At 39.2% G+C, this 26,519-nt stretch overlaps 2 protein-coding genes across 4 annotated transcripts; one reads left to right on the top strand and one right to left on the bottom strand.

Moving 5' to 3' along the window:
* The first annotated feature begins 241 nt into the window (after window positions 1-241).
* hacd1 (3-hydroxyacyl-CoA dehydratase 1) lies at window positions 242-9,884 on the top strand. The gene is made up of 7 exons (XM_027032240.3): window positions 242-410; window positions 2,024-2,141; window positions 2,419-2,437; window positions 2,544-2,632; window positions 4,423-4,544; window positions 6,758-6,936; window positions 7,609-9,884. The coding sequence occupies exons 1-7, from the start codon at window positions 292-294 to the stop codon at window positions 7,689-7,691; spliced, it is 729 nt and encodes a 242-aa protein (XP_026888041.1). The 5' UTR covers window positions 242-291; the 3' UTR covers window positions 7,692-9,884.
* LOC113591646 (collectin-12-like) lies at window positions 9,572-25,537 on the bottom strand. 3 transcript variants are annotated; one of them, XM_027032237.3, is made up of 9 exons: window positions 25,039-25,534; window positions 24,552-24,608; window positions 20,137-20,259; window positions 18,569-18,655; window positions 17,369-18,412; window positions 15,608-16,099; window positions 13,175-13,320; window positions 10,862-10,971; window positions 9,572-10,773 (listed from the first exon to the last, which is right to left on the bottom strand). In XM_027032237.3, the coding sequence occupies exons 1-9, from the start codon at window positions 25,043-25,045 to the stop codon at window positions 10,635-10,637; spliced, it is 2,205 nt and encodes a 734-aa protein (XP_026888038.2). In that variant the 5' UTR covers window positions 25,046-25,534; the 3' UTR covers window positions 9,572-10,634. The 3 variants fall into 3 exon arrangements, with proteins under 3 accessions (XP_026888038.2, XP_026888039.2, XP_081551155.1); XM_027032238.3 differs by having other exon boundaries at window positions 24,552-24,602; XM_081695029.1 differs by lacking the exons at window positions 9,572-10,773; window positions 10,862-10,971; window positions 13,175-13,320 and adding an exon at window positions 15,199-15,337 and having other exon boundaries at window positions 25,039-25,537.
* Window positions 25,538-26,519: the final 982 nt, after the last annotated feature.

The following is a 26,519-nucleotide window of genomic DNA, read 5'->3' as shown; positions in this document are numbered from 1 at the left end:
AAACACTGCTTGGAGCCTTCATTCCTGTGTGAGCATGCCTAAATACGTTTCACATGCCTAGAACATAGCTTTCAGTCGACGGAGTGCATTATGACATGCATAACATAATATATTTACAATATTTTAATGTTTATTAGATAGATTTAATTTAATGCAGATTAACGAGGATATGCCGGCGCATTTGTTGCAGGCATCAGTCCCGCGAGAGGGGTTTCGGGGAAGAATGACGCCCCTACTGACAGCTGCGCTCGCGCACCGTCTTACAGACTTTCGCAGTCTACCCCCGGTACCATGGCGTCTGGTGAGGAGGACGGAGCGGTGGAGGAGAAAGAATCTAACAACAAAAAGCGGACGAAAGGCGCTATTGCTACCACGTGGCTCACGTTCTACAACATCGCCATGACGGCCGGGTACGTGCAGTTTACTTGGTTCGCTTTAAAGTGAAAAACCTTTGCCGACGTCCGTTACGCACAGGTCCTATCGCTGTGTTCAGGCGCGTTTCTGTTCCAAGACTGTCCATCTATAACCGTTTAGCCTTATTTAGTAAACCGCAGAACGGTTTAAATGACGGGAGAATGCGTTGCCTGGAAGTATTTCATTCTGTGGTTGAGTTTCTTTGCGAATAACAGCCGTTATAAGGAAACAACCTGACAGGGGTTTTCCGTGCGGCCACCAGCGAGCGTCTGCTTTTCCAAATACGGTCGACGGTACGGCGTCCGCGTCAGCCACTACAGCCCACTGCTGGCGATAAGTTTAGACGCACTCTGACACCGGAGCTTTGGTTTGGCAGAACGAAATCCTAAATCAACATGCTATAAAGACGTATAAGATATTGAGGCGTAATGTGGTTTAATGTCTGGAGTTGAAGACAGACTCAGATCAAGGCACAATTAGGGGAAAAAAGTGAATAGGACTTCAGGCTAGTCTACAGTGGCAGGTCTACGTAATAGGCTGTACCATTAGAGTAGCCTATAGCCAGTCTATTTACCCGTGTTAAATTTACACGATTAATGTTTATATAGACCCACTTAGACTCGATCTCTAACAGTATTCATTTGCTTTGTAAAGTACACAAAAATGCCCGTGTTAATATATTAACACAGCTATAATCCTTAAAGGTGTTCAATGATGTTTCCTTAAATTTGTTTGTCGCTGCTGATTGTTTGGTTACTTGAACTGTTATTTATCCTTTGTAAGTTCCTAAACAATACAAAAGTCTGAAAAGATAAAATTATAATAGTAATGTATATGACCATACATACCTGCTTTTGAACAAATTATAGTCTCAGTACATCTGAGTCATTGTTTAGCTCATTTAACATGTATTTCTCTAAAAAATTATGTTAGGAATATTAACCAGCATTCCTTAGTGGACAACTGACTGCTATCCATAGTAAAGACAAGGGAGGCTGTAAAACCTGGTACAATACGTTTAAACTCTAAAAGGAAACCTCTCATATTCAGAATGTATCTGAGTTTACAATTATTGAAAACACAGCTCCTCTTCCTGTTTCGTGAACTTTTATATTTCTTTGCAGCATCTACAAAGTCATCTTACTGTATGCTCCTAGATGTCTCTGCCCATGATTCTTTAGCTGTCCTGCTATCGTAGAGAAAGAACAAAAACCTGTTTTATCTTCTTAGCTATGCAATAAATATCTTTTTGACAAGGGAAGTTAATGCAAAAAAACAGATTATCTTCTCACAGAGATGTTGCTTGAGGGAATGTTGTGGCTTTGTTCAGAGCTTTTCACAGCTCGCAGTCAAACGTGTACCTGAGCACTCTCTTGAGTGGAACTTTGATTGAACCTTTTAAGTGCTAGAACCAAACTCTACACTCCTAAGCAGAGCTTTTGCTATTGTGCAAAATCTTTCGATGGATTATTTTAAGTCCATTAGGTAATTACTTTTTCAGGAGGATCATTTCTACTTGTGGTCATTATGTGAGTATGATGAACCATGTCTGTATTTTTCATGGTATGTTTTCGTATGTACACTAATATGTCTGATACGTGTGATCTAGGTGGCTGGTGCTGGGTGTTGCAATGATGCGGTTCTATCTCCAGAAAGGCACACATAAGGGCTTGTACAAAAGCATAGCAAGGACACTTAAGTTCTTCCAGACATTTGCTCTGCTAGAGGTAAGTGCTCTCTCTTTTTCTGTGTGTTGCTCTCTCACTCACACTTTGTCTCTTTCAGTCTCCTTCTCTCTCTCTTTCTCTCTGTCTTTTTGACATTGCTTGTCAATCACCCTGCCCCTGGATCTAATTTCTTTGCCCTTCATTGCCCAATCACAGAGACAGAAACATCCTCTAGTAGATATATTCAGATGTGATGTTTCAGACAGCCTTGGTTGGGTTTCTATCCTTTAAAGTTTTTATCTCTTTCTCTCCATCTTGCTCCCATCTTATTATTCAGGTTGGTCACTGTGCAACTGGTATGTATGTCCTACTTAATATAAACACTTCAACATGAAATACTGTTGTTGGGAAATAGATGAAGAAATTCCTGTGCCTCTAACTGTGCATATATGTGTGTTACAGGACTTGTGAGGACATCTGTGATTGTGACTGGGGTCCAAGTGAGCTCTCGGATATTCATGGTTTGGTTCATCACGCATAGTATCAGACAGGTGAGTTCAGTCATGCAGTCACGTCAAAGTGCAACACAAATTACATATGCCAAAGAAAAGGATTGTTTTAATTTAGACCTTCAGTATTCCCCTGAACACATTTCTGGAAACTCCTTTCCATGGTTAGTCAGTCAAGTTCAGTGTTAGTCTGTCCAATGTTGCATGTTCAATCTGTGTTAAGTCACTGAAATTTATATCAAGGCAAGTTTGGTAGTGCTGACTATGCAGCATAAGGAGGTCTAATGCTTACAGTCTTGACAAGGGTTTATTTGTTTTAGAATTATTTAAATAAAATTGTTTTAGAGTGGTTTTCTTTTTAGATTTTTAAAGAAGTTGACAAGTGACAAGCAAATGGAGAGAACAAAGATCAATGTTGGTCGGTGATTCTTCTAATAATTATAGCTTTGATTTCCACTATAATTTTTGCATTTAGCAACACCTAGAGTTAGTAGCTATTGATAGCTACAGTAGCTATAGTAGCTATTGATAAGTGCTGACATTATGTAATTATTAAATCTCAGATTTGTATGAAGAAAAAGGGCAGTAACTATGTTTACATATACATTGGTCGTTCGATATCAGTCTGACTAAGACTGCTAGTTAAATTATGCTGTGGTTATCTAAAAAGTGCAGTCTGACTGTTATGGCCCTGCCAAGGTCTTAGTTGACCTAAGCTTAGCCTGACTGAAACGTGGTTCAGGCCAATTTTAGTTGTTCCCTTTTTAATGTGGATTCAAACATGTAAACACCATTGACTCTTGTAAAACCACATGTGTAATGGCCTTTTTATGATACCAGTGTTTTGATTTTGATATCAAAAAAATGAGGGGATAAAGAGAAAATCTATAATGTGGCTTTTTTGAATCACTAGAAAATGCCTGAAGATGGCTTCAGAAAGCCTGGCTTTGTGGAGTTTGTATAACAAATGTGAAATTTTCTCATGCATTAACCTTTTTTCATGAGGGGCTGTTTTACTTTTTTGAAGTCAGACTGTGCTGCTCTGCAGGTGAACGGCACTATGAAGGAATCAGTCCTGTCTACGGCTCTTATAAATGGCTGGATTGCTCCAGTTTTTGACACTGACTAAAAGCTTAGTCAGGCTATTGTGTGCATGGTAATGTCATCAGTTTTAATAGGGCCTGAATACCAAGTCTGTGGTGTGCACCACATGGGATAAATAAGACAGAGCTGGTACATACAGTTAAGTACAGTTAGTATGGATGACAGTTAACTACAATTGACAGAGTTAACCTTCATTCTAAGTAGCAGAGCATTTTGGTTTTGTGCACACATCTAATGGAACTGAGCAATTAAACTAGTCCAATCTTTTAGGCCAAATGGTGAGGCTATTCTGAGAGGCTGAGGCCTTATAGAGCTTCTTTTTAAACAGTTAGGTCAAACTGCTAATACTGCTGAGGAGTTGTTGGAGTTACAGCATATCCTCCATCATCCTATGGAAGCACATTCAGAGCAACACCCAGGAAAAAAAAGCTCAAAACCTTCCTGTGTGATTTGTCTTTTTAAATACTAGTCTCATCAGAGCAGGATGTTTGCCACCGAGCTGGTATGTGATGTGAAGTATCAGCAGAGGAGAAAGGGCCCTTACATTCACACTCACAGCAACTTTCAGTAATTATGTCCAGGGTCGTGTCCAAAGTATTGCTAAAACAAAGAAGAATATGTAGAAATATTTCTTAAACATAGAAATGGAATACACAAATAATAGGAATATAGATACCAGTGTCTGTTTTGAAGCTTTGCTTATTACTTTTGTCTTTCTGCTCCTTTAGGTCCAGAATCAGGAGAGTTTGATACTGTTCCTGGTAGCATGGACGGTCACAGAGATCACACGTTACTCTTTCTACACCTTCAGTCTCCTCAAGCATCTGCCATACTTCATCAAATGGGCCAGGTGTGAAAGCCTCTCAGCACAACAGGGTAACTCAACACAACAGGGTAACTCAGCAGGGGAGGGTTACTCAGCAGAGCAGGGTAAATCAGCACAAGAGGGTAACTCAATAGAGCAGGGTAAATCAGCACAAGAGGGTAACACAGCAGGGGAGGGTAACTTAGCACAGGAGGGTAAATCAGCAACTCCTGCATGCTGTTTCCTCTTGCCCATTTGCTTATCTTTACCTTTTATCTCTTCTGTCTGCCAATATCACCTATAGCACTTCCAATTCACAAAATATGCTTAGAAATCTTAGTTAATATGGCAGATTTGATTTAGTACATTTGAAAAGTATGTTTTCATTAAAAAGTGCATTTATGCAGTATTGCTGCAGTAATGCATTTGGAACTAATGGTTTTAAAGCAAAGGAAGTAAAAGTATTAGAGCGAGCTGGCAAAGCTGATCAAAAAAGACCAGCACCCAAGTTCACAAACATGTTGTTGAGCTTTTGTATTAACTCCTTGGCTTCAAGGGAATAAAACAATCAGGCTCTTTTGTGCACCCTTGTTCACAAAATGTTTTATAAAGCCATCCTTGATGTGCACCAGCTTGAAAGAATTACTGCTTTTTTAAAACAATTGACCAGCACGTCATAAAATGTATGTGGGGGTTTTATAACTGACACAGCTCAAACTCATAAATAGTTTTTGAGTTTGGTATGTGTATCAGCTCAAACTCATAAATAGTTTCTGAGTTTGGTATGTGTATCAGCTCAAACTCATAAATAGTTTTTGCGTTTGGTATGTGTATCAGCTCAAACTCATAAATAGTTTTTGCGTTTGGTATGTGCTTATACTGGCCGCCACTAGTTCTTTTACATGTTTGTTGATTACCTGTGCCATTATGGATTTTGGGTAAATTGCCCACTGGTTTAATTGAATTGATCATTTGTTTATGGTGTATCAAAACTGAATAAATAGCAATCTGAAAAAAGAGACAGAAACACTGGTAGACACTAAAAAATCATCAGTTTTTCCACAAATGGTAAAATTGTAATTGTTAAGTGGTGAGTATGAGATAGAGCATGTCTTAGCATGAGAATCATGCCATTGATTACAGTAATCTGCAAAGCACACAAACACCCACAGTGATTAAATACAGTTGCTTTTGATGAGTAACATATCTCACATGTCCTCCTGAGTGTTTGAGAATTTGTGTGTGTGTATGTGTGCATGTGTGTGTGTGTGTGTGTGTGTCATGGTTAGACCCCTTGTGGAGGACTTGTGTTCAGCTGCTGATATATTTAAGACTGTTTTGGGCATGGAATGCTCGTCCGCTATTAGTATCTCCCCCCATGTGCACACACACTTCCATACTTCCGCCAAGACCAAACTTTCCTTGTGCTCCAAACTCAAAATTCTTACACCTCAGGAACACTAAATGTGCACACTCTAAATATAGAGGGCCCTCATTTTCATCTTGGGCATGGCATTGCTGTTAGTGCTGGAGGTAGACAGTGGATACAGTAGAGTTACATTGTGCTGTGGGCTTGTAATTCATCCAGATAGTCTTATTAATATCAATGTAATGACATCCTTATAGAGTAGAGATTAGCTATTGTGTGTAGAAGCTGGTTGGTACTTTCATTGTTGATCTAGTTTCAGTGTGCTAAGTCACCTACGGCATGCCAGCTGTCTACAGTGAGGTCATCAGGCAGTGCCTAATATTTGCCCTGCACTAGTAGACAGGGATGATGACACAGCTGGAATTATGCCAGCTGTTAGATATCCCCAAGTACCCGTGCTATTGCAGGGAAATGAAGTGTTTGTGAAAAAGAGTATACCATGGTTTGTTGTTCGTAAGGGTGTTTTTTTGCTGGTGGAACTAATGGATTAACATTGATTATCTTCACCCATCATTTGCCAGTTTAATATGTTTTAAAATGTTTTTGGGAAACATCTTTTAATAGCAAAGTTAATGCTTGCCTACCCCAAGCAGTTTTGTCATTTTTAAAAGTCTTGTCTTAGAGTATAATTTGATATAATGTGTAACATTGCAAAAATATATTAATCATATTGTGAACTTGATTTCAGATCCAGTTTAGTCAATGTCAGTATCATTCAGATTAACCATTTGACTAGCCTAGACATTTCACTAATTTATTTTTTATTGTATTTAAAATGTTTTGTGATGCGTCACAAGTATTTGACTACTGTGATATTTCCCCCTTTCAGGTATAACTTGTTTATTATCATGTATCCTCTGGGTGTGATTGGTGAACTGATGACCATATATGCTGCTCTGCCATATGTTCGGAAGTCGGGCATGTACTCCTTAAGGCTCCCAAACAAGTACAATGTCTCCTTTGACTATTACTACTTCCTCATCATCGTAATGCTCTCCTACATCCCACGTAAGGACCATCCTTAATCTTCCACACTTTTCTCACTTTGTCCAATAAATCAGCTAAAGGTAGTGAACCATCTGTACCATGTAGTATCACAATGTGGAAGTCTGATAAAGTGACCCATAGTGTTAATAGTAATAATTGCAGTGTAGCACACAAGGTTTCCAGATGAAGATAAACTACAGTAAATCGCATTCCCTGGAATCTTCTTCAGATGTATTTATTTATTCAAGACAGGTCCTTCATCATCTATACAAGCAAAGTGCTTCTGTGCATCTAAGTAAAATGTTTTTTACATCATAGGCCACAAAAGATGATTATAGGACACACGGCATGTTGTGTTCTGAGGGGAACTAAAACCAGCTGGGATTAGAAACAGGAAACTATTTTATAATTGGTTAGCCATTTGTAAGCCCAAACCCAAATGAGCTATCGTGTTTTTATATATATATAAACTGTTTTGCATCTCAAATTTAGAGGCAGACCCTCAATTTCTCCTAGAGCATATACTCTGTCATGAGAACTAAATTACAGAGGGACACTCCATCAAACATAATGTAAAATCTCTTTAGATTTCAGAGTCTCTTTTGTTCTCCCAGCTTTCTGTTTTCTTGCGTGCTTTGCCATTTTGATTACACAGTAAGCAAAACCTGACTTTTGTTCTCTCACATTTGTCAGTGTTTCCTCAGCTCTTCCTCCACATGCTACGTCAGAGGAGAAGAGTGTTGCATGGAGAAGTTATAGTGGAAAAGGATGAATAGAGAGAGACTACAGCTGGCCCCCAGGCAGTAGTGCTCAGAAAACTAACAGCCATCAGTCCATGGTGAAGAAAGGATCAATCAACTAGGCTGTGCCTCTGTCTCTCGGCAACAAGCTAAAGCCATCATATAAAAAAAAAAATATTAAAAAAAAATGAAATACTTCAGAAACTATCTAGTACAACATCCTATCTGTGGCTCTGGAGGCAAGCTCCACCAGACTTGAAAACAAGATGGTTTTTATTTGGATGGAAAACACCATCAGTATAGTCACCAAATTCGTCCAGAGTACCTACAAAAAAACAAACTTTATTCTTTGAGATTCATAAGAAAATTGAATATTTACCAAATAAAGTGGAAAAAAAAAACATTAGGAAATTTCCCAGAACATTTCCCCCTTTAATTGTTCAATTAAAATTTCACCCACAAGAAGTTTACTTTACATGGGGTGAAACCCCCAAACACAAGGTTTGGTTCTTTAATAAACATAAATAATTGGGCATAAATGTTCTCCTGCATTTATATTTATTTTTTAAAAAGTTTTCTTTACAGTATCTGCACACTGCTTCTATGTTAAAAGATGGTCCAATCTGGTCCAAGTTACATTTTCAGAATCTTGTGTTAGTGCTGTTGTTTTGTTCATGTTTGAAATGTAAATACATGAGTGTGGTGCCAGGACAAAGGGAACGAAAAATGTTTCAATGTTTCTGAAATATTTTTTTATACCTTGACTGCACTATGACTCTTTATCCTGCTTCAGTGTTTAATGCTGCAAACTAGAGTTTCAAAACTGGTGAAATTTGTCCAGAGATAGCTAAAAAAGAGCAGCTCTGTTCTGAGTAGCTCAAGGACTTTTGGTTAAACCTGTTCTGAATCCTGACTAGTTAGTCTTCAAACCCTTTGCTTTGAATTGTGTTTTGGGCCATTCCATATCAAAGTACTTAGTCTAGACACCAGCACAGAATTTGGAACCACACCACTAGAAAATCCAAACTCATACCAAATACCCTGGATATACACGTTTTGTATGATGAAAGTTTACTACATGGAAAGAAAAATGTAAATATGAAATGGCCATTTTGTTTTCAGTATTTAAATCTCAGGATTTTTTTTTTTTTTTAATCACATTTAGAGCAGTTTTCTAGAATTAATTTCAATACAGTAAGCCAAAAACTGAGCCTCGTAATAAAGACAGAAACATTCGTATTAAAATAACATGCTATTTCACAATTGCTGAAATTAACACATTTTTTAAATAAACTTGGGCAACCCATTGCAAATATACCATTATACCTATGCAGTTTTACTTTCTCCACATTATATATTTTTTTTTATTCCAAATCTCTTTTGTTAGAAATTGCATGCAAAATGTCTTAAACATGTTCTTTCAACACTTTAATCCTTAGATGGATTCATATTAGTACCTGCTTTAATACAAATTGAAAATTCATCTACTGCTCTACAACACAGTGTAATCACAAGACTACACAGATGTCATTGATGACACTCTGCCTTACTTGAACATGACAGTTGTATCAAAATATTTTGGATTTGGAGAATGCATCTAATTTCTGTCAGCCTTAAATGGAAAATTACATTTAGAGATGTAAAAGTGTTGTGCATTGAAGATCTAGGTTATTTGGCCTTTCAAAACTCATAGAGCCAGGGTCAGTAGCTGAATCATGGCTATGAACTTATTGAGGTAAATGAGGAGATTTTCACTTTTACTAATATACATTTTCTTTGCATTTCCAAGCTGATTTGCAGATTCTAATTACAGTGGCTACAAAATCTGGACGTTGAAGTGTCTTTTCAACAGGTTTGGCATGGAATGGTCCATTTTAAAGAAACTACTTTAAAACAACTTTGTTGTAATCTCTCTCTCTCTCTCTCTCTCTCTCTCTCTCTCTCTCTCTCTCTCTCTCTCTCTAAGGTGCTACTGTCACATCATTTTGTGCAGCTGTGGAGCAAAGGGTAAAAATGATGAAAATGTGAATACTTAAGAAAATGAATGTGTTCATTTTATTAAGTGCACTGCAAGTTAATGAGTATTAAATTAATAAAAAGCAGGGTAAGAGACAAAAAAATGATAATGTTATTGGAATTCTTTTTTACATGAGCAATACGAAAACATAAGCAGTGAAAAAATATTACACCAATACTTCAAAAGAATAAAAAACTAATTTATGATTGGCATTTCTGCTACGTGTAATGTTATTTCATGTCTATGATGTTATGTACACAAGATAAGAGGTCAAATATCCTGTGCCAAACCATTAGAATTCCACATAGGGCCCACCACTCTAATGATATGTCAAGGAAAGAACTGAGGTGTGTGGGACTGTCTGAGACAATAAAAACAAATAGGACACAGAAAGCAAATTTAGAGGAATATGACCCGATCCAAAATCATAAGCATATCTTACTATAAAAATTATTTGGGTACCAAAGTACTAAAATGCAAATTTATATGCTTCTATCCCTGTAGGAGTACTGTATCTAAAGATGTTTTTAATTTGGATCTTTTTACAGTTATCAAGCCAATTTATTTGTATGATTAGGTCATGGTTAGCAAGTCCACTATTTAACTAAGCGTAGTTCAACATAGTTTCTGTATGAACAAATGAAAAACCTAAGACTAGTGGTTCCATTTGACTGTCTCTGATACACTGATATATAATACAGATTTTAGATAAGTGGTGGATACATGTCTAAGTCTCCTTTTACTAATGGAAATCAAATTCTTGACCCAAAAGGCTGCAGTCTCTTGCATCTTCTGCTGGAAAGGATGACTGTTTTCCTTCTTTCATTGTACCTGCTTCTGGAGCACCTCCATGGTTAATATGCCTGTCAACCATCCAACACTGTTTCAAGCTGTGGGGGTCTTTGACTACAGCTGACCAGGGCATGGCCATTTTATATACACTTGCTGGAATATCACAAATTTCAGCTGTCCACTGCTCTCTCACAAATGGAGCCAATTTGATCATCACAATTGAAGTCATTCCACTGGCCACCGTGAACGAGTCCTGCACAGTCTTCATGTCCATGGCTCCACTTATCAGGTTGACCACGCCTCCATTTCCTACACGTAAACACATGTACTTTGTGTTTTTATTCTAACTAGTCTCCTACATGAGACAATAAAACAGAAGGATTGTTCCTGTACTTACATGAAAGTAGGCAGTGAGCCGTCCACCCAGCGCCATACATTTTCTTCCTCTCTGTCTGTCAAACCCAGCCAGAAATATCCTTTACCCACTGTATGAAGATGCAGCCAGTCCTGAGGACAAAATAATCAAATGACTATACTGTAACATACAGTAGACATGAGCACCCAAGTATAGATAACTGTCTAGTTCCTCCACACGGTTTATTATATTGAACATCAAGTAATTTATTTTTGTAATTCTTTATTTTTGCAAAGGGAGCAATGATATCACATCACATATACACACCATATTTTGCAAATATGTCTTATCTCCATTCTAGAATGTTTTACCCTTTTTATTTTTAGCCATTCAGTTTTATACAAAAGAACAACAACAAAAAAACAAAAACGAATTATTAAATAAACATCCCATTTTCAATCTTACATTTTTCCCCCACAAGTAGTGAAACCTACCTAGAACACAATAAGCTTTCCCTTCCAGTTAAGCTTTTGACTGATGCTGAGCTCAGCCTCACTGGCTCTAAATCAACTCTTTAAAAAATGTTTCCATTGATGATGTAATTTTTTCTGCTTCCAACCTGGTTCAAAATCCAGGTCTCATCCTCGATTCAACTATTTCATTCCCAGCTCTTGTGCAACATAGCAAAAATTAGACCATTTCACTGACTGCTGCTGAATCCCTCCCAGAATTACTCTCTTTGTTATCCCCCCCAAATATGACATTATCTAGACCTCTGTCTACATTTAAACCTAACCTCAAAATTCACCTTTTTCTCTTACATCATACAACCTTCCCCAGACCCACTCTGCATCACTATATTATCTGTATGATGATGATGATGATGATGATGATTATTATTATTTCACATGGAGAGAGGAGCATAGTCATTCAGTGTATCTCAATGAACTCTGGCCTTATGGACTTATTGTCATGATTCTTCTCTGGTGCTGAATTTCCTGTGGTGACGGTCTCCTCATGGCCTATGTTTCCGTTTTGGTTTTGTTCCCTGGTTCGACCTCATGTTTTGATTTTCCCCACTCTTGATTTGTCTCACCTATCATTAGTTGAACTGAGAAAGTTATTTCCATTAAATATATTTCATTGCTCAAGTTTATCCAATCATCTAGTGCAGGGGCAGAAGCAGACATGAGTCATAAGGAGTCAACAACACCTTGTTACAGCTTTTTTATACCCCACAATATTTGTCGGAACTTGGTATATCAAAATTTAGCATGACGATGTGTCAAATTCATAGGGCATTGTTACGAACCCCAGGAACAAATATCAGTCCCGCACAGTCACGCCCACTAGCACACACACCCTGATCTGACTCACTGGAATTCTAGTACACACCTGATTCCTATTCCCCTCATTACCTACCCCTTTATAAGCTTCTCCTCCCTGCATACTAGTCGCGAAGTATTGCTCCTATGTGGTGTACCGAGCATTTCCTCATCCTGTGCGTATTCCCAGTTATTGACTCCTGCCTACTTTCTAGACCTCGTCGCCTGCCTGACCATCGGACACCTCCTGAATGCTACCCCATGCATCGACCCCGGACCGACCCGACCACGCTTACTGCACATATTAATTTGGTTGCTAAAATAAAACCTCTGCAACTGGATCTTCTTCTACGTGTGTGCATTCATTACATGCATTACAAAATTACATAATTCAAGGCTTCAAGGAGTTCTGTCCTAAATGTCTTAATATAGGGCACTGCAAAAAATATGTGCAAGAGATCAGCCACTCTCTCTCCACATAGCCTCCAACATCTGTGGTTTTCCCCTGGCTGTTGCTTTGGAATAATAAAAACCACACATGCACATTTCCAACAACATTCTCTCCAGGCATGTGAATTAGTACACTTCCATTGTAATTCACAGATCTTAAAGCACATTTCACTTGGAATAACAACACTACCATCTTCCCATCTGTGCTTTATATATTCTGTTGTGTTGAGTTTCTTTACCATCAAACCCTTTCTTTACCAATATTTCTTTACCATTAAACCCTTATCTTTGATAAGATACCTTTGTGTGGCTGAGACTTAAACATTTCTAAACAAAATAATACAATAACTTTATGTGTAATTAATTCATATCGTGGGCCACTGTTTTGGGGAAAGAGAAGAACCCTGCCATGTTATTTAATATAATCTAGGATAAATGCATGTACTATTCTAATTCATATAAACTCAAGGTTCAACTCCAGATGCAAGTAAATAATAACCTTAACAGGCCCATTAAGAAACAAGCCTTGATGTTTTATCTAAATCATGACAGAGTAAGGTGTATATGAGAGTCTCCTCACCTGTTCTTCACTATCCCTGATGATGAGCAAGGATGAAGCCATAGCACTGCATTTCTTCTGGGCGCCATCAAAACTAAGCTGCTCGGTAATGAAGCCATAGCAGCTGTTTCTGAACCTTAACCAGTCTTCAGGGCAACCAGGTGCACCTATACAACACAAAGGGACATTACTATGATGTGAGTTCAGTGTATAGAGACAGTGAATGGGTATTCAGACATTTAGACATTCATCATTCATCCAGCTGTGTTAGATAAAAATTGGTCTGTGCTTGAGATTTTTCATGACATTGGAGCCAGCATAATGTGCTGGCATTGCAATGCCTAACCCAATCATTTACATTTGAAAGAAAATACAAACCATGACTTTTTCAAAATATTTTGATGGGGATATCTGATCCTGATTTTAATAGCATCAGTGAGTTAAAATGGTCTAATCAGCAATTGTTTATTAATTTCTTATTCAGTATAAACCCAGCAGCAGAAATTGTATATTTAGTTATCCCCTTTTAGCAGAAACAACCTCATACAACTGTTTCCTGGAATGGTTTATCAGCCTGTATATCAGATCAGGGGAATTCTGGCCCACTCCTCCACACAAAACTGCTTCAAGTAAGTGATTGGGGACCCTTGAATCAATGCCTGTTTTAGGTCTTCAATGCAGGTTTTGACCTGGACTTAGACTGAACCTCCACTTTTGGCTTCCTCCACTTCTTTTTGTCAGAGCTTTTTGTCAGAGCTGTTAGTTGTTTGCTGTGTTCCAAATGTCTTCAGTGTTTGCCATGTTGTTTTTGTTTTTTATTTCAGCTTTCTGTCAGCTGACTCCCCATTCTGCTCAAGAGTTGAATTAACATCCAGCTGTTCAAAAGCTCACACAGCTACCTTACAGTTGGTAGTGCCATTTTGTTCAAAGGGAGATTGGATCTATGAAGTGAGATAATGAAGCCATCTTTGCTCCACAACAGTGCAAAATCATTGTGTAGAGAAGATACAGTAAACAATTACCTTGATATTGCTATAAAGGGTGCTTTGCACTGTTATGGTTACCGCCATTTTGGATTCATTTTGTGCCTCTTTGCTTTCAGTTTTGTGTTGTAGGTCCTCCAGGAGATGACACTGCGACAAGAGCAGTGACAAGTGGCTGGTTTGTTGTGTGACCGGTCAAATAGGATAGAGAACTGATTGGATGAAGGTCTCATTAGCTAGTGGTTAAATACACATGTCGAGAATGTACTGTTGCCCTGTGGTGTCTTGAGCAGCAGACTCCATGTGGTCACGGTAGACAGGTTTTTGTAGTGGATTCTTTAAGAGGGCCTCCTGAGACTGTACCAAATACTCTGTAGTAGGTTCTTTCAGTAGGGCCTTATGAGACATTCGATTGCTGTGCAAGAAGCTTTGAAGTTATGCTTAGGCTTTATCTAGAGTGTTATGAGAAGTACTGGTTTCACATAAGTCGTTGTATGTGCAGTAAGGTGCCTAGGAGTGTGCGTAATATTTTTATTTGTTATTGTTATTTTTGTTTAGGGAAGTGAGTTTCTGGAGGGTGGTTCGGTGTTTATGTTGGCTTGGCCAATCCTGATGTTATGCTCCTGATTTTGTGATTGTGTGACCAATACATGATAAAATTGTTTAATCCTATTGCAATTTTTGTGTTTTCTTTATGTTGCTTTTGTCCTCAGAACTTTGAGCCAGTATGTTAGGGTCATAACAGCACTCTGCACTGGAGCTTTTGTAATTGCCTCTGTAAAGAGGCGCAAAAATGTTTATGTTACACTTTTTTTTTGTTTTATAGCTTTCTATTCATGTTATGCTCTGAATATGCTTTCATGCGATCTTCTGAGAATCTAATTCAATAAAATAAAATACATATATTTAGAATTATATAAACAAATGTTTGTGAGAAAAAACTGCAATGTAAAACAAATACCAAACAATAAGAAGAGCATTTAGATGAATCATCCAGGCTGATTTATTCTAAGGTGGAATACATGATGTAAGCATATTTAGCAAACTATGCAACTGACCTTGGCATGGTAACAGTGATCAGATGAGGGATACTTGAACCTAGAACCTTCCACTACTAGGTCATCTTCCCAATTAGAAAAGAAAAATTCTCTAGCTCCAAAAGGTTCTTGTTCCTGAACCACTGCCTACTGATGGTGAAGCACTTTGGGAATAATGCATAATGGAGCAGAATAGCAAATCAGCACAATCCAAATTTAGAACCTTGTACAGGAACGTCAAACAAGAAAAAGGTTCAATTAAAAATGGTACTAAAATTTGATTAACACACATCAAAAGTATGCAGAGGATGCAATATGTTTTTTATGAAGTCCTTGCAGTAAGGACTCCAATTTCTAATTTGTGTGGTGTTGAAAGCATCTTTTATTCAGGTGAGTTGACATGACCTGACATTCCTTATGCATGATGCTCTTACCTGGCAGAGATATGGTAGCAACTGTTGGCACCTCTCCTTGCAGTTCAACACCTATAGTTGGCAATGGAGCTAATCTTCTTGGGGGTCCTGGTAACCCTGGTGGTCCTGGAGGGCCCATTGGCCCTACTGGTCCTGCAGGTCCTGGCTGCCCTACAGATCCAAATAGTCCACGAACACCTGTTGGTCCGTGGGCCCCCTGAGGTCCGGGCAACCCATCTCTGCCTGGCTGTCCAGGTGTGCCGGTCTCTCCATTGACACCCCGAGGTCCTGCACGACCTCCTGATCCTCGTGGTCCCTTTGGTCCAGAGCTACCAGGAGAACCTTGCTTGCCTGTCAATCCTGTAAATCCAGGATAGCCAGAGCTTCCCTTTACTCCTTGAGAGCCAGGTACACCTGCCTCTCCTCTATCGCCTCGTTCTCCCTTCTGTCCAGGAGGGCCAACAGTACCAATGGGGCCTTTTTCACCACGAAGGCCCCTTGGACCCGGTGGGCCTGAGGAAAGCACAGAAAGAGCAAAATGTGCTTAACATGTGACTGACGCACACGCTGGCATGTTTGCTTCAATGTTTCTCAAAGTTTTAATTATTGCCTTTGCAATAATACAGTACAGAAATATGGTTAGAACATTTAGTCGATAGTAAAAGCCTATGAGCATTTTATCCATTTAATCACCATGTGTGAATTTGTGTGAAATTAACCAATACAAAATCATGAAATCTCTAAGGTTGAAGCTTGATATTTTCATATTCATATGTCATATAAAGTCAAGGTTCAGTCAAATTTCCTCTTACTCCCTCTAAGATTTGGTGTGACAGACCACACTTTTACTCAATGAACAATTGTACAAAATGTCATTTTAGACATTTATTATACATTTCTATGCTACTTTCATATATTTCACTACTTTTGTGAACCAGACACAAACTTATTTCAAACACTAATACATTTGGTTCACATGAGTAAAGGTATGTTTTCACATGAAATATGATACATTTCTAAAATCAGACTTCATATTTTCAGCTTTAAGGCCATATTTTTTCTTTATGCAGTCAAATGATACCTCATTAGGAAGAGAAGTGAGATCAGTCTGAACATCGTGATATGAAACATGAGTATCTTACTATAAGTACTTTTAAAGTGAATAAAAAATATATATGCAAAAACAAATAATGCCCTGAGATTTCAAAGTGTTAATGGACAATTTCTTGTCCATTAACAAGTGTGCACGCACACACACATTTATTGTGTATTCATTTGTTGGATGTGTTATGTTTACCTGTGTGTCTGTCTTCCCTGTGTTCCAGGTTTTGCCTCTGACTCTCTTGTATTTATATTGTCCTGTATATAGTTACACACTGGTGGTAGGGAGTGGCTGCCATTTTGTTTGGGTGTGGGTTTATATCTGTTTCTAACGGTGTAGTCAGTGTAGTCATTAAATATTTATTTTTCTTAGCTTGGTCAGTTGTCTTTTTGTTCCTAGTGTGGTTTTGTTTGTTGTGTTGGCCTGGGTCTATTGCTATTGCACCAGTTTCTTGTCTTTGAACACCAAAACTTGTAAGTACACTTGACCATTGTTGTCAAGATCATTGTCTGGTTTGCATTCCATTATTCATTTCTAGCAGTTACACTCAAACCCTATGTTATGGCCTCTCTGCCTGAAAAGGGTTGTAACAGATTAAATGCTTTTGGCCTTGTCTAAGATAAACTGTGAGGTTTCTTCTGACTGAAAACATGCAGGTGTGTGCTTGGGTGATTTCCTACCCTGCAGTACTGTAAAGTTGGTAATGAGCTGTGCATGCTTGCTGTCTACTAGCTTCATCTCCTCCATGACAATCGACAGGTTGCTGACCTCCTTGTCCAGCCGTGCCGACAGATCGCCCTGCTGGGTCCTGAGAGCTGCCCCATGCACCTGTACCCCAGCCAGGCTCCTTTTGAGACTCAGCAGGAGGTCCGAATGGCTCCCCACAGTGTCTGAACAGCTCCGCAGGGCACTGAGCTCTCTGTTCACCCCACCCAGCATTTGAGTTGCATAGCTCACATTCCCTGTCACCATGTCAACGATCTCTTCCCCGGTGTCCAGCTGCTCTTCCAGGTAGTTGAAGTGGGTTCCTGTGCGGCTGCTGAACTCCCGTTCCTGGTCCAGCAGCTCCCGCAGGCTTACTGCATTGCTATCGCTCAGCGTGCTAATGTTGACAATTTGAGTGGTGATGTTAGTGAGCTGAGTGCTCATCTCCTCAAGCACCTCCGAGATGGCCTGGGCATGGGCTGTGGTGTTGAGCCCGGCCCTCTCCGCGTTGCTGATCTTTTCCCGCAGCCAGTTCACATTGCTGGCCATCAGCAACGTGTCCTGCTGCAGAGCCAGTGCATCATGCTGCATGATCTGCGCGGCCTCGGCTGCAACCTCTGTTGAGTGCTGCAGTGCAGCGGTGACGGTATCCTGCTGCATGTGTGTGAGGTTGAGGCGGTCGGTGGTGAGTTGCAGCACCTGCTGCATGTCCGTGCAAGTGCGCAGGCTCTGCCGGAGACGCTCCGTGTCACTCTGCAGGACAGGCATTCTCGTAGCGACTGTCAGGAGTGTGGCATTGGCAGAGTGCAGCATCCCCATGTTCGTCTCCAGCTGCGACTGCAGGAAGTCCTGCAGGGCACGAAGGTCCTGAGATAAGGAGCGGAGCTGTTGCAGAGTGGCGCCATTGCTGTTCACGTGGTCAGAGACGGCAGCCAGTCCCTGGCGCATGGTCAACAGGCTTGACCGATACATCTGCAACTCACTGGATGTGCTCCTAAGCTTCACACCAGCCTCATCATCTGACACACGAAAAACAGAATGATGATACAAAAGGAGAATAAGAGAAAGCAAGGGGAAAAGGGCAGAACAAAAAGAAGCTGAAAACCCTGACTGCTGTATTGTGAGAATTAGCAATTTGAAGCTGTTTCTCTAGTTTGCATAACCATGGAACTTACCTAGCTTTTTCACATTCAACTCCATAGCACTGATTTTCCCTCCATAACTATGCATTCTTCCAGTGACAGTATCAATCCTCTGTACCACTAAGGGAAAAAAAAGTAAATTTATACTATGACAACTGGACATACCAGGCTTTCTTAACCCTCTGAAATAAATAACTTTGGTACAAAAATCCACCTTGGTACAAAGAAACGTACTTTCAAATGGATCAATTCTTTGACAAAATTTTCACTGTCCTTCTCTCTCATTACCCATATATAATTTAGAGTCTTTGCACTAAAGCATAAATGTTGAATACTCTATTTCCTTTAATGCTCTGCTCTGAGGTCATTCGAAACTACCTTGCTGTTTCAAAAACTGTTCAGCAAACTCAGAGATCAAAGCCACTGGCCACAGATGTTGGTCTCTGTTTTGCTGCTAATCCATAGCTCAGGAAAGTGTGGCAGTTGTTTTCACACACCCACAAGAAACAGGTCGCTCCATTTCCTCTGAAAAAAATCTAGGAGTCTAAGAAATCAGAATTATTCATGTTTGGGAGAATTTTCCCTGAATACCCTTTCAAAAGGATTCTTTTATCCTTATATCAGTACTTATACAATCAGTCTTTTCCTTAACAACAGTGAACTGAGAATATGAGGATATATATGAGAATATAAGGATACAACAGACCATGCTGTTTTTTTATGGGCCAAAGTGTCTTGCCACAAGTTAATCCAGTTACCTGTTACATCAGACATTGAAGTTTAAGTTATATGCCGCTAATGACATTCTGAATTAAACAACTGGCCGTTTCTCTGGAATTGTCTAGAGACTAAAATTATCTTTAAAAAATAATTTCTCTTGGGTGGAGATCAATCATACACTCAATCATTCAAATATTTTAGAATTATAAAAACTAAACACTTCCAGTAATTTTAAGGTCAAATGCTGGCCAGAGGTATGCATGCTTTCTGTACAAACCCCAAACCATTAATTCATGGTCCAGCTTCTTAAGTGTTTCCACAATTACCCAAACTCACCCAGCTGAGTCTATAATTTCTATGCAGTAAAATAAATAAAAGGTATGACAGAGGCACTGACTGTATGACACTAAAAACTTAAATAAACATGCTCTGAAACAGTTCTGAAGACAGGCTATAATCTTAGTTTCAACTATTAGTACAGTTTCTCTCCCAACCCCTTACCTCCCCACTTCTCTTTACCATGTTCCTGAAGAGACATTCCTAGATGTAACTGCAAGTAAACATATGTGGGCGGGCTCACATGCACACTTACGCACATATATTCTCTCACACACACACACACACACACACACACACACACACACACACACACACATGCTACATTTGCTACATTTGCTGCCACTACAATACAAACAAACCCAGGGCAGTATCCATGGTGATTAAACAACAGACTACTTATTCTTGGCTGGGAAAAACACCCCACACATACTGACTAGAGATGTGACCTCAGACACACTCAAACCAATGAACCAATGAACCAATGAACCAATGAACCAGTGTCAGTGTGTGTGTGTGTGTGTGTGTGTGTGTGTGTGTGTTACCTTTGTAACTCATTATGGCTACAGCAATGGACAGCAGAGCACACAGCACATACAGAAGGCCAACAGCTACCTTCAGAGCCCATTCAGTCTTACACTTGGTATACTGAGCTCCATCTTGGATACCTGTAGTAGGACGAAGAAGAAAGACAGATCGCGATAACATTTCATGGACTCTTCTTTCTATGAAATGTGCTATGAATATGGGTAAACATATATAGCCCAACAGAATGAGACATATCAATAAAGGAAGAGGATTTGAATTAATAAAGATTACATCACATACACATATGTCCCTGCAAAATGACTCACGATCTTCATCAGCATCATGAGAAAAAGCACAGAAAGTGCTTTGTTCATGTGAACCTGAAATACTGAGCTCCTCTCCCTTCCTCTCTCTCAAGCTGAGCTTCTTCCTCTTCCTGCTCTCTTTGTGGAAAGTTAATTTCCCCTTCATTGCACACTGGCAAATCCATACAGATCCAAGCACAAAGCTAGAGAAGAATCCCAATAAGGCCATACAATTATTCACAACGCTGTTAAAAGAGAAGTTGTAAATAATGTAATTTACATTTTGTAATAGTTCGGGCATGGCTTTGTGTGCAATAAAGCTGATTTAAAGAACATGGAGTAGCTGGTACTCAAATGCACTGCACTGAGAATGAAACATGAAGGAAACAAGTGCTGTAATTTGGAAATGAAGGTCACCTTAATCAAGGCAACAATAAAAACAGACATTTCTATTCTATTGTCACTCTTAGTGTAACAACAAAACAAGGACACACTGTCAATTATGTCATTTTATTGTCATGCTAAATTTGAGCAAGTTACAGGCCAGGTGCATGAAGTGCTTTGCTTTTTTTTTTTTATTCAGCACTCAAGTCCACAACAGTAAAATAAGTATTATAAATTATTTTCTTTTAATGACAGTTTTGTTTTATGTTAGTGCAATATATTTAACATGTACGAGCATCCTGTATATCACTAAAAGGCAGTGGTGGCTATAAGGGGTCGAGCAAAACCAGAGGCTTGTGGATATGAAAAAGGAGGTGAATTACTAATTGTACAGGGATAGTGGAATAATCCAAGGTACGTAAAGGGGCAATCCAAAACATAGAGAAATAACCAGTCCAAGTCCGAAACCAAAAGAGCAATGACAAAAAAGAACCAGGCAGAAAATCCGAAAGGGGTAGGCAAAAAGACAAAAACCAGAAATACGAGAACAGGGTACGATACACAGAAAGGCTATCCAAAAAGAACATTGGTATGCTTTAAGATAAACTGTCGGCAATACTTCGCAAAGACTGTGAGTCTGAAACACTCTTACATTCTTACAGCTGTATGTCTTACACGTGTAATCAAGACATACAGCTGAGTTCAATACTCTGGCGACACAGATCTGATTGGACACCTCCAATTGGTCATGTCATTGACTGAGTGATGAACAGCTGCTTGGTACTGTAGTCTGCATTGGAATGTGGTCTTATGACAGTGGCTCAGTTGTTAAGGTGCTTGAATTGTGGTTGGGTAGTTGCTGGTTCGAGTACTGCTGCTACTGAATTGCCACTATGGGGCCCCTGAGCCTCTTTACCCTCAGTTGCTCCTGCCTGGCAGTATCCTAACCTGATGGTGTGGCAGTCAACAGTGGTATTCTGTTCTACTGTGTGTGATGATGATATCATTAAAATATTTTTCAAAAGTTGTGAACATTAAAGGAGTATTACAGACTCGGCAAATGTAGTTTTTTGTGGAATTGGGAAATAATGTTATGAACGTCTATGCATACCCACCACACCGATTAGGATGTAATGTTTCACATCTGAAATGTTTAACACTTGTTCAGAACAGTTGCAGGGCTTCCAGAGTCTAGAAGTAAGAGTGTTTGCCAACACAGTTTGATGGACCACTATTGAGATTCCCGCACTGATCATATTCCTTATTAAAGCAGTATATCACTCAAAAAAGGAGTGATGCACACAAGACATGCATGCATGTTTCCATTTCCTGATCCCAAGAAATAGCCTACAGGAATTTACACAGCTGAGAAATATTATTTTCTGTCTCACAGCTGTGATTCAAGTGTTTTCCCTGGTAAAAATCAATTTTGGCCACCTTAGCATTGGTGATCGAGCACAACCTGGTTGCCATGAACTTCCAGAACTCAATATCAACGTGACAATGAATATAAAGTAGCCTGCCGGTTCTGATTGGGTGGTCTGGTCTGCTAGTCAGTCTTACTGTCTCTATGTGTATTTGCACAAACGCCACAGTTGACTCAAGCTCCCTTTCATTTTAACCCCACCTCCATCCCTTCATGCTTCATTCATCATTTCCTCTTGCTTAGTGCAAGGAAACATTACAGTGAACAGTTATGAAACCACAAGAATCAGGAGAACCAAGCCAAACACCTTCATATTTAGAACTTTACCAATCTCTGTGAGAAACTAGCACTGTTATGCTAGCAAAGAGAGTGAAATAAATTATAGAGCAAAAACACTACAGTGAACAGTGAGAGATTATGTGTCTAAAGTGGTTGTGTAACTGCAATACTGTATGAATGCTCTGGGTAAAATCATACTTGGTACTTGGAGCACAAACATACTCAGTTCACACTTAATCAAAAAGTCTGAGAGCAAGCTGCACTCTACATTCACTGTCTTCAGTATGCATTTATGAACTGCACACTTAGAATGTAGTGGGAGTATTTGTTGTTATCAGTGTATTCAGTATTTGTTATTGGTTGTCATTGGCAGCCTTTAGTCAGATGTCACAGTTTTGTTCTGTATCCCTAGTAGAGGTAACTTCTAATGCACCTCTGTCATGCCAGTAAAATGTTCTGTTATATGACTGGTATACACCTGATCTGGCTTAATCGAATATTGTGGCAGGTCATGAGACAATAAACAGAATGACAATGAGCAGGAATCAGGTAGTATTAAATAATAGATTAATACAATCTCTAAACTGGGTTATTTCCCATGCAAATAGAAAAACATCTGTGTATGCGTGTTTCATTGAGAGAGAATTAAAAAGTGAAGCATGTGAACAAGTGTGTGTGCATGTGAAAAAGTGAATGAGAGTAAATGAGTGAGAGAGAGAGAGAGAGAGAGAGACAGATAGAGAGACAGAGACTTGATTTCTGAATGACCTCAACTACCAGCTAAAACTAAAGATGGAGCATAGTGGATGCATTTTTTACTGGCTTGAACGCATACACAAACAACAAACCTAAGCCTTAAAGCACACAAACATGCATCTTTGAAATGACCTGACAGAAAGCAGCAATTCACTATAAAAATATCCCAATTACTGGACCTGCAGCCACATACCTCTGGCATGATTGCAAGCTGTTTCAAATACAAGCCAGATAGCCAGACTGAGTTAGATTTATTTCTGCCTTTTGCAGACACACCGTTATACCTTAATCTGTTTCATAATGGCACCAAGTAAAAAACAAAGTATATCATTCTTTTGTGTCACAAAATAGCTAACAGGTGCAAAGAGAGCTGAATTTAAGATGGAAAATCGTCAGCCAAAATGTACTCAGTGTGCCAATTTAGGTACGCACACACACATGCACACACTAGATTTCAGAAACATAGCACTAACCACTAAATAACTTTTCACTACATATTCATTTATTATACATTTCATCAAAACTGTTGATTAATGTGTTGTCCTAGCCTATTTTGCCGACTGCAACTTTTTACATTTCCTGATAAAATTATTTTACAAGAATCCAAGTTAAAAGGTGATTTGTTGTTAGTATAGAGATCTTGTGCAAACTGATGTTACTAGTAGACAAACTGATGCAGCCATGTCAGAAACAGCCCACCTACCCTAGACCCACTGGCATGACTGAGGTTCCACATCTACAATAATGTGGCTACTTGGCAAGGATTAGGCTTTATGTGTTATATTAATCAAGAGTAAATTAACTAAACTTACTTTACTGACCACTGACATCTTTTATTATTTGAATCACCCAAATCATTTCAAAGAACTGATGTCATTTAGGGATGGCCTTTTTAAAATGCCACACCCATGCACTCCGATGCCTCAAAAATATTTAAACAACAGATAAATTGTGAATAAAAAACACTTACAGCATTTGACATACACTCTTTTGCAGAGCAACTTACATACATTTATCAGTATGACAATAATTGCACTCACTGGATAATGAACCCATAACATTGGTATTGTTAGCACCTTGCACATCCTGCTCTACTAAGACCTACTGATGTCGATCTTAAAAAAAAACAAAAACCTATCAGTACTGAGTGTCAAGTATCCCTGTACACATGCAGATGCTGCAGGAGACAGGGCAATGCATGCCCTCAGTTTTACAAACAGTTGTCTACCAATATTGGGAGCAGTACTTGCTCATTGTTCAAATGGAATGAGTCAATGCTTACCAAACCTCTTATATCCAAATGACTGGACATCCTCCTCCTCAACAATCTCGTCTGAGTCTCACACACAGACACACAGAGAGAGAGAGAGAGAGAGAGAGAGAGAGAGAGAGAGAGAGAGAGAGAGAGAAACAAAGTTATTAGAATCAGTTTCCTTTTTGAAGTGTGACTAGCCAGTCAAAATAACACCACGTGACATTTCAATCGCTCGATTTTTGTTTGTTGTTGTTGAGTGTGTTGTTTTGTTTGTTTGTTTTTTGGTACCATTGGTTGTAGGCTTGTTCAGTTGCCAAGCATTTGTCTTACATTTGTCCATGCAATCTGCGCCCAAGTTCCAAATCATTTCACAACATTCGGCAATTAAGTTTAACCAGATGTAGCATATGCACACACGCACGTACATAAGTAGCTACTTGACACATAGTAAAGCATAGTAAACAGACTACTAGAAAATCGGCGCCACATATGAAACATGTGTATTGTAGCTTACCTTTCATTGCGGCTGACACAGCACACGCGTTTCAGTTGAAAGGCTATAGTTTCGATGTATCAGTCACCATGCTCTTCCACCAAATTACACGGCGTATCTGTAACTACTTTGTTGTTGACAAGTTGTATCTGAAAACAGCACAGTGATCCATGTTCACACAACTAAACAGGCGCAAAACAAACGTTTGAGAGTCATTTGAGATTCCGCTTCAGTATTGGTCATATGCCAAAAGTTGCACATAAAATGTCATAACTTTGTAAAGACTGGCAGCTCTGCTCCTCGCCACTGCACGGACTGAGAGTTGCAGCGATACTGTTTCTCCTCCCGCGTGGCGTGGGCTCACAAAACCACAAATATGTCAAATAGAATGGAAGTCGTAAGCGCACGTCCGTGACCACGTGTTTTCTCCATCTGCAGGACCCACAGATCGAAGGAAAGGGAAGATTCTTTTCTCTTGCCCAGTGTAATGGTTCGGGTCATGATTACATTACCGGGCCCCGATGGAGCGCGCAACCTCTGGTGAAACATCTGGTGATCATTAGCGACCTTTCAAAGCGTTAAGGGAGTGTCGCGCAGCAGAATGTGATCAGTGGTAGATTCAGATAAACAGTGCGCATTGTAGTCTACGATAAACACTTCAAAGAAATAGGAAAAGCACATTTTCCAGTATGGAAATTAAAGTTCTGTAGAGGTCAAAGTCTCTGCACGCGTGTTTGTGCATGTGGTCTTGCATGTCAACTCCATAAACACAGATACAGAGAGATCCTCTAGTGTACTGTGTCTTCCACTCTGAAGTGCACCTAGATCTGTATGTATGCTGACCAGCAAACTCTCTAAACATATACTTTTACACACACTCAGGTACAAATACCGCCGTGGTCACGCTATCTGCACTTCGCAAAGGTTCGGTCTACGCTGAAAGCTAAATTGCGCGCCTACAGTTTGTATTACGGTAACTAATGTGAAACGACGTAGGGGGTAAAGTTTCTGAAAATCTAAGACATCTCCATCTTAATTAAACATATCTTACTGAGATCATATCTTACTATATTGCATCGAAAGAAAATGTGTTAAATGTAGAAGAGAAAAGTCTATAAAAACTTTCAAATCTTCCCAGTTAATTTTTTTTCCAGTCGAATCCACTATAATTTATAAAGATCACTTTCTTAGCTACTCATACGATTTCTTTGTTTCTACTGTGAGTAGGTTGAGAAATTTATAACACTAAAATTGTGCATATAGCGAATCATTTCACTAGAGTATATTTAAAGCATATACAATAAAAAACACAAATCAAATTATTATCAATTCACTCTTCTATATTCTTTTCACAATATGATGTGAAAATACTGCTTTTATTAGGGGAATTTGTAGTAAAGGGATGGCAAAATCCTGTGAAATGTCTGTTCAGTTCACTAAATATCACTACTTGAAGCTCTATAAAATACAAATGTTAAATTGTTATCCGATCACTCCACTCT

The sequence above is a fragment of the Electrophorus electricus genome, chromosome 13 (genome assembly GCF_041902795.1).
Source record: "Electrophorus electricus isolate QZ-2024a chromosome 13, ASM4190279v1, whole genome shotgun sequence".
Classification (NCBI taxonomy): domain Eukaryota; kingdom Metazoa; phylum Chordata; class Actinopteri; order Gymnotiformes; family Gymnotidae; genus Electrophorus; species Electrophorus electricus.
Note: the sequence above shows the minus strand (reverse complement) of the source record. Positions and strands in the feature narration are given on the sequence as shown.

Bases quoted from the DNA above. Each gene is read 5' to 3' on its own strand.
- LOC113591646 (XM_027032237.3), bottom strand. The intron at 18,413-18,568 runs GTAAGTTCCATG...TTCGTGTGTCAG, and splicing joins GTTGAATGTGAAAAAGCTAG to ATGATGAGGCTGGTGTGAAG. The intron at 10,972-13,174 runs GTGAGGAGACTC...TTTTGTCCTCAG, and splicing joins TCAGGGATAGTGAAGAACAG to GACTGGCTGCATCTTCATAC.
- hacd1 (XM_027032240.3), top strand. From the start codon at position 292: ATGGCGTCTGGTGAGGAGGACGGAGCGGTGGAGGAGAAAGAATCTAAC. The intron at 411-2,023 runs GTACGTGCAGTT...CGTGTGATCTAG, and splicing joins AACATCGCCATGACGGCCGG to GTGGCTGGTGCTGGGTGTTG. The intron at 4,545-6,757 runs GTGTGAAAGCCT...TCCCCCTTTCAG, and splicing joins TACTTCATCAAATGGGCCAG to GTATAACTTGTTTATTATCA.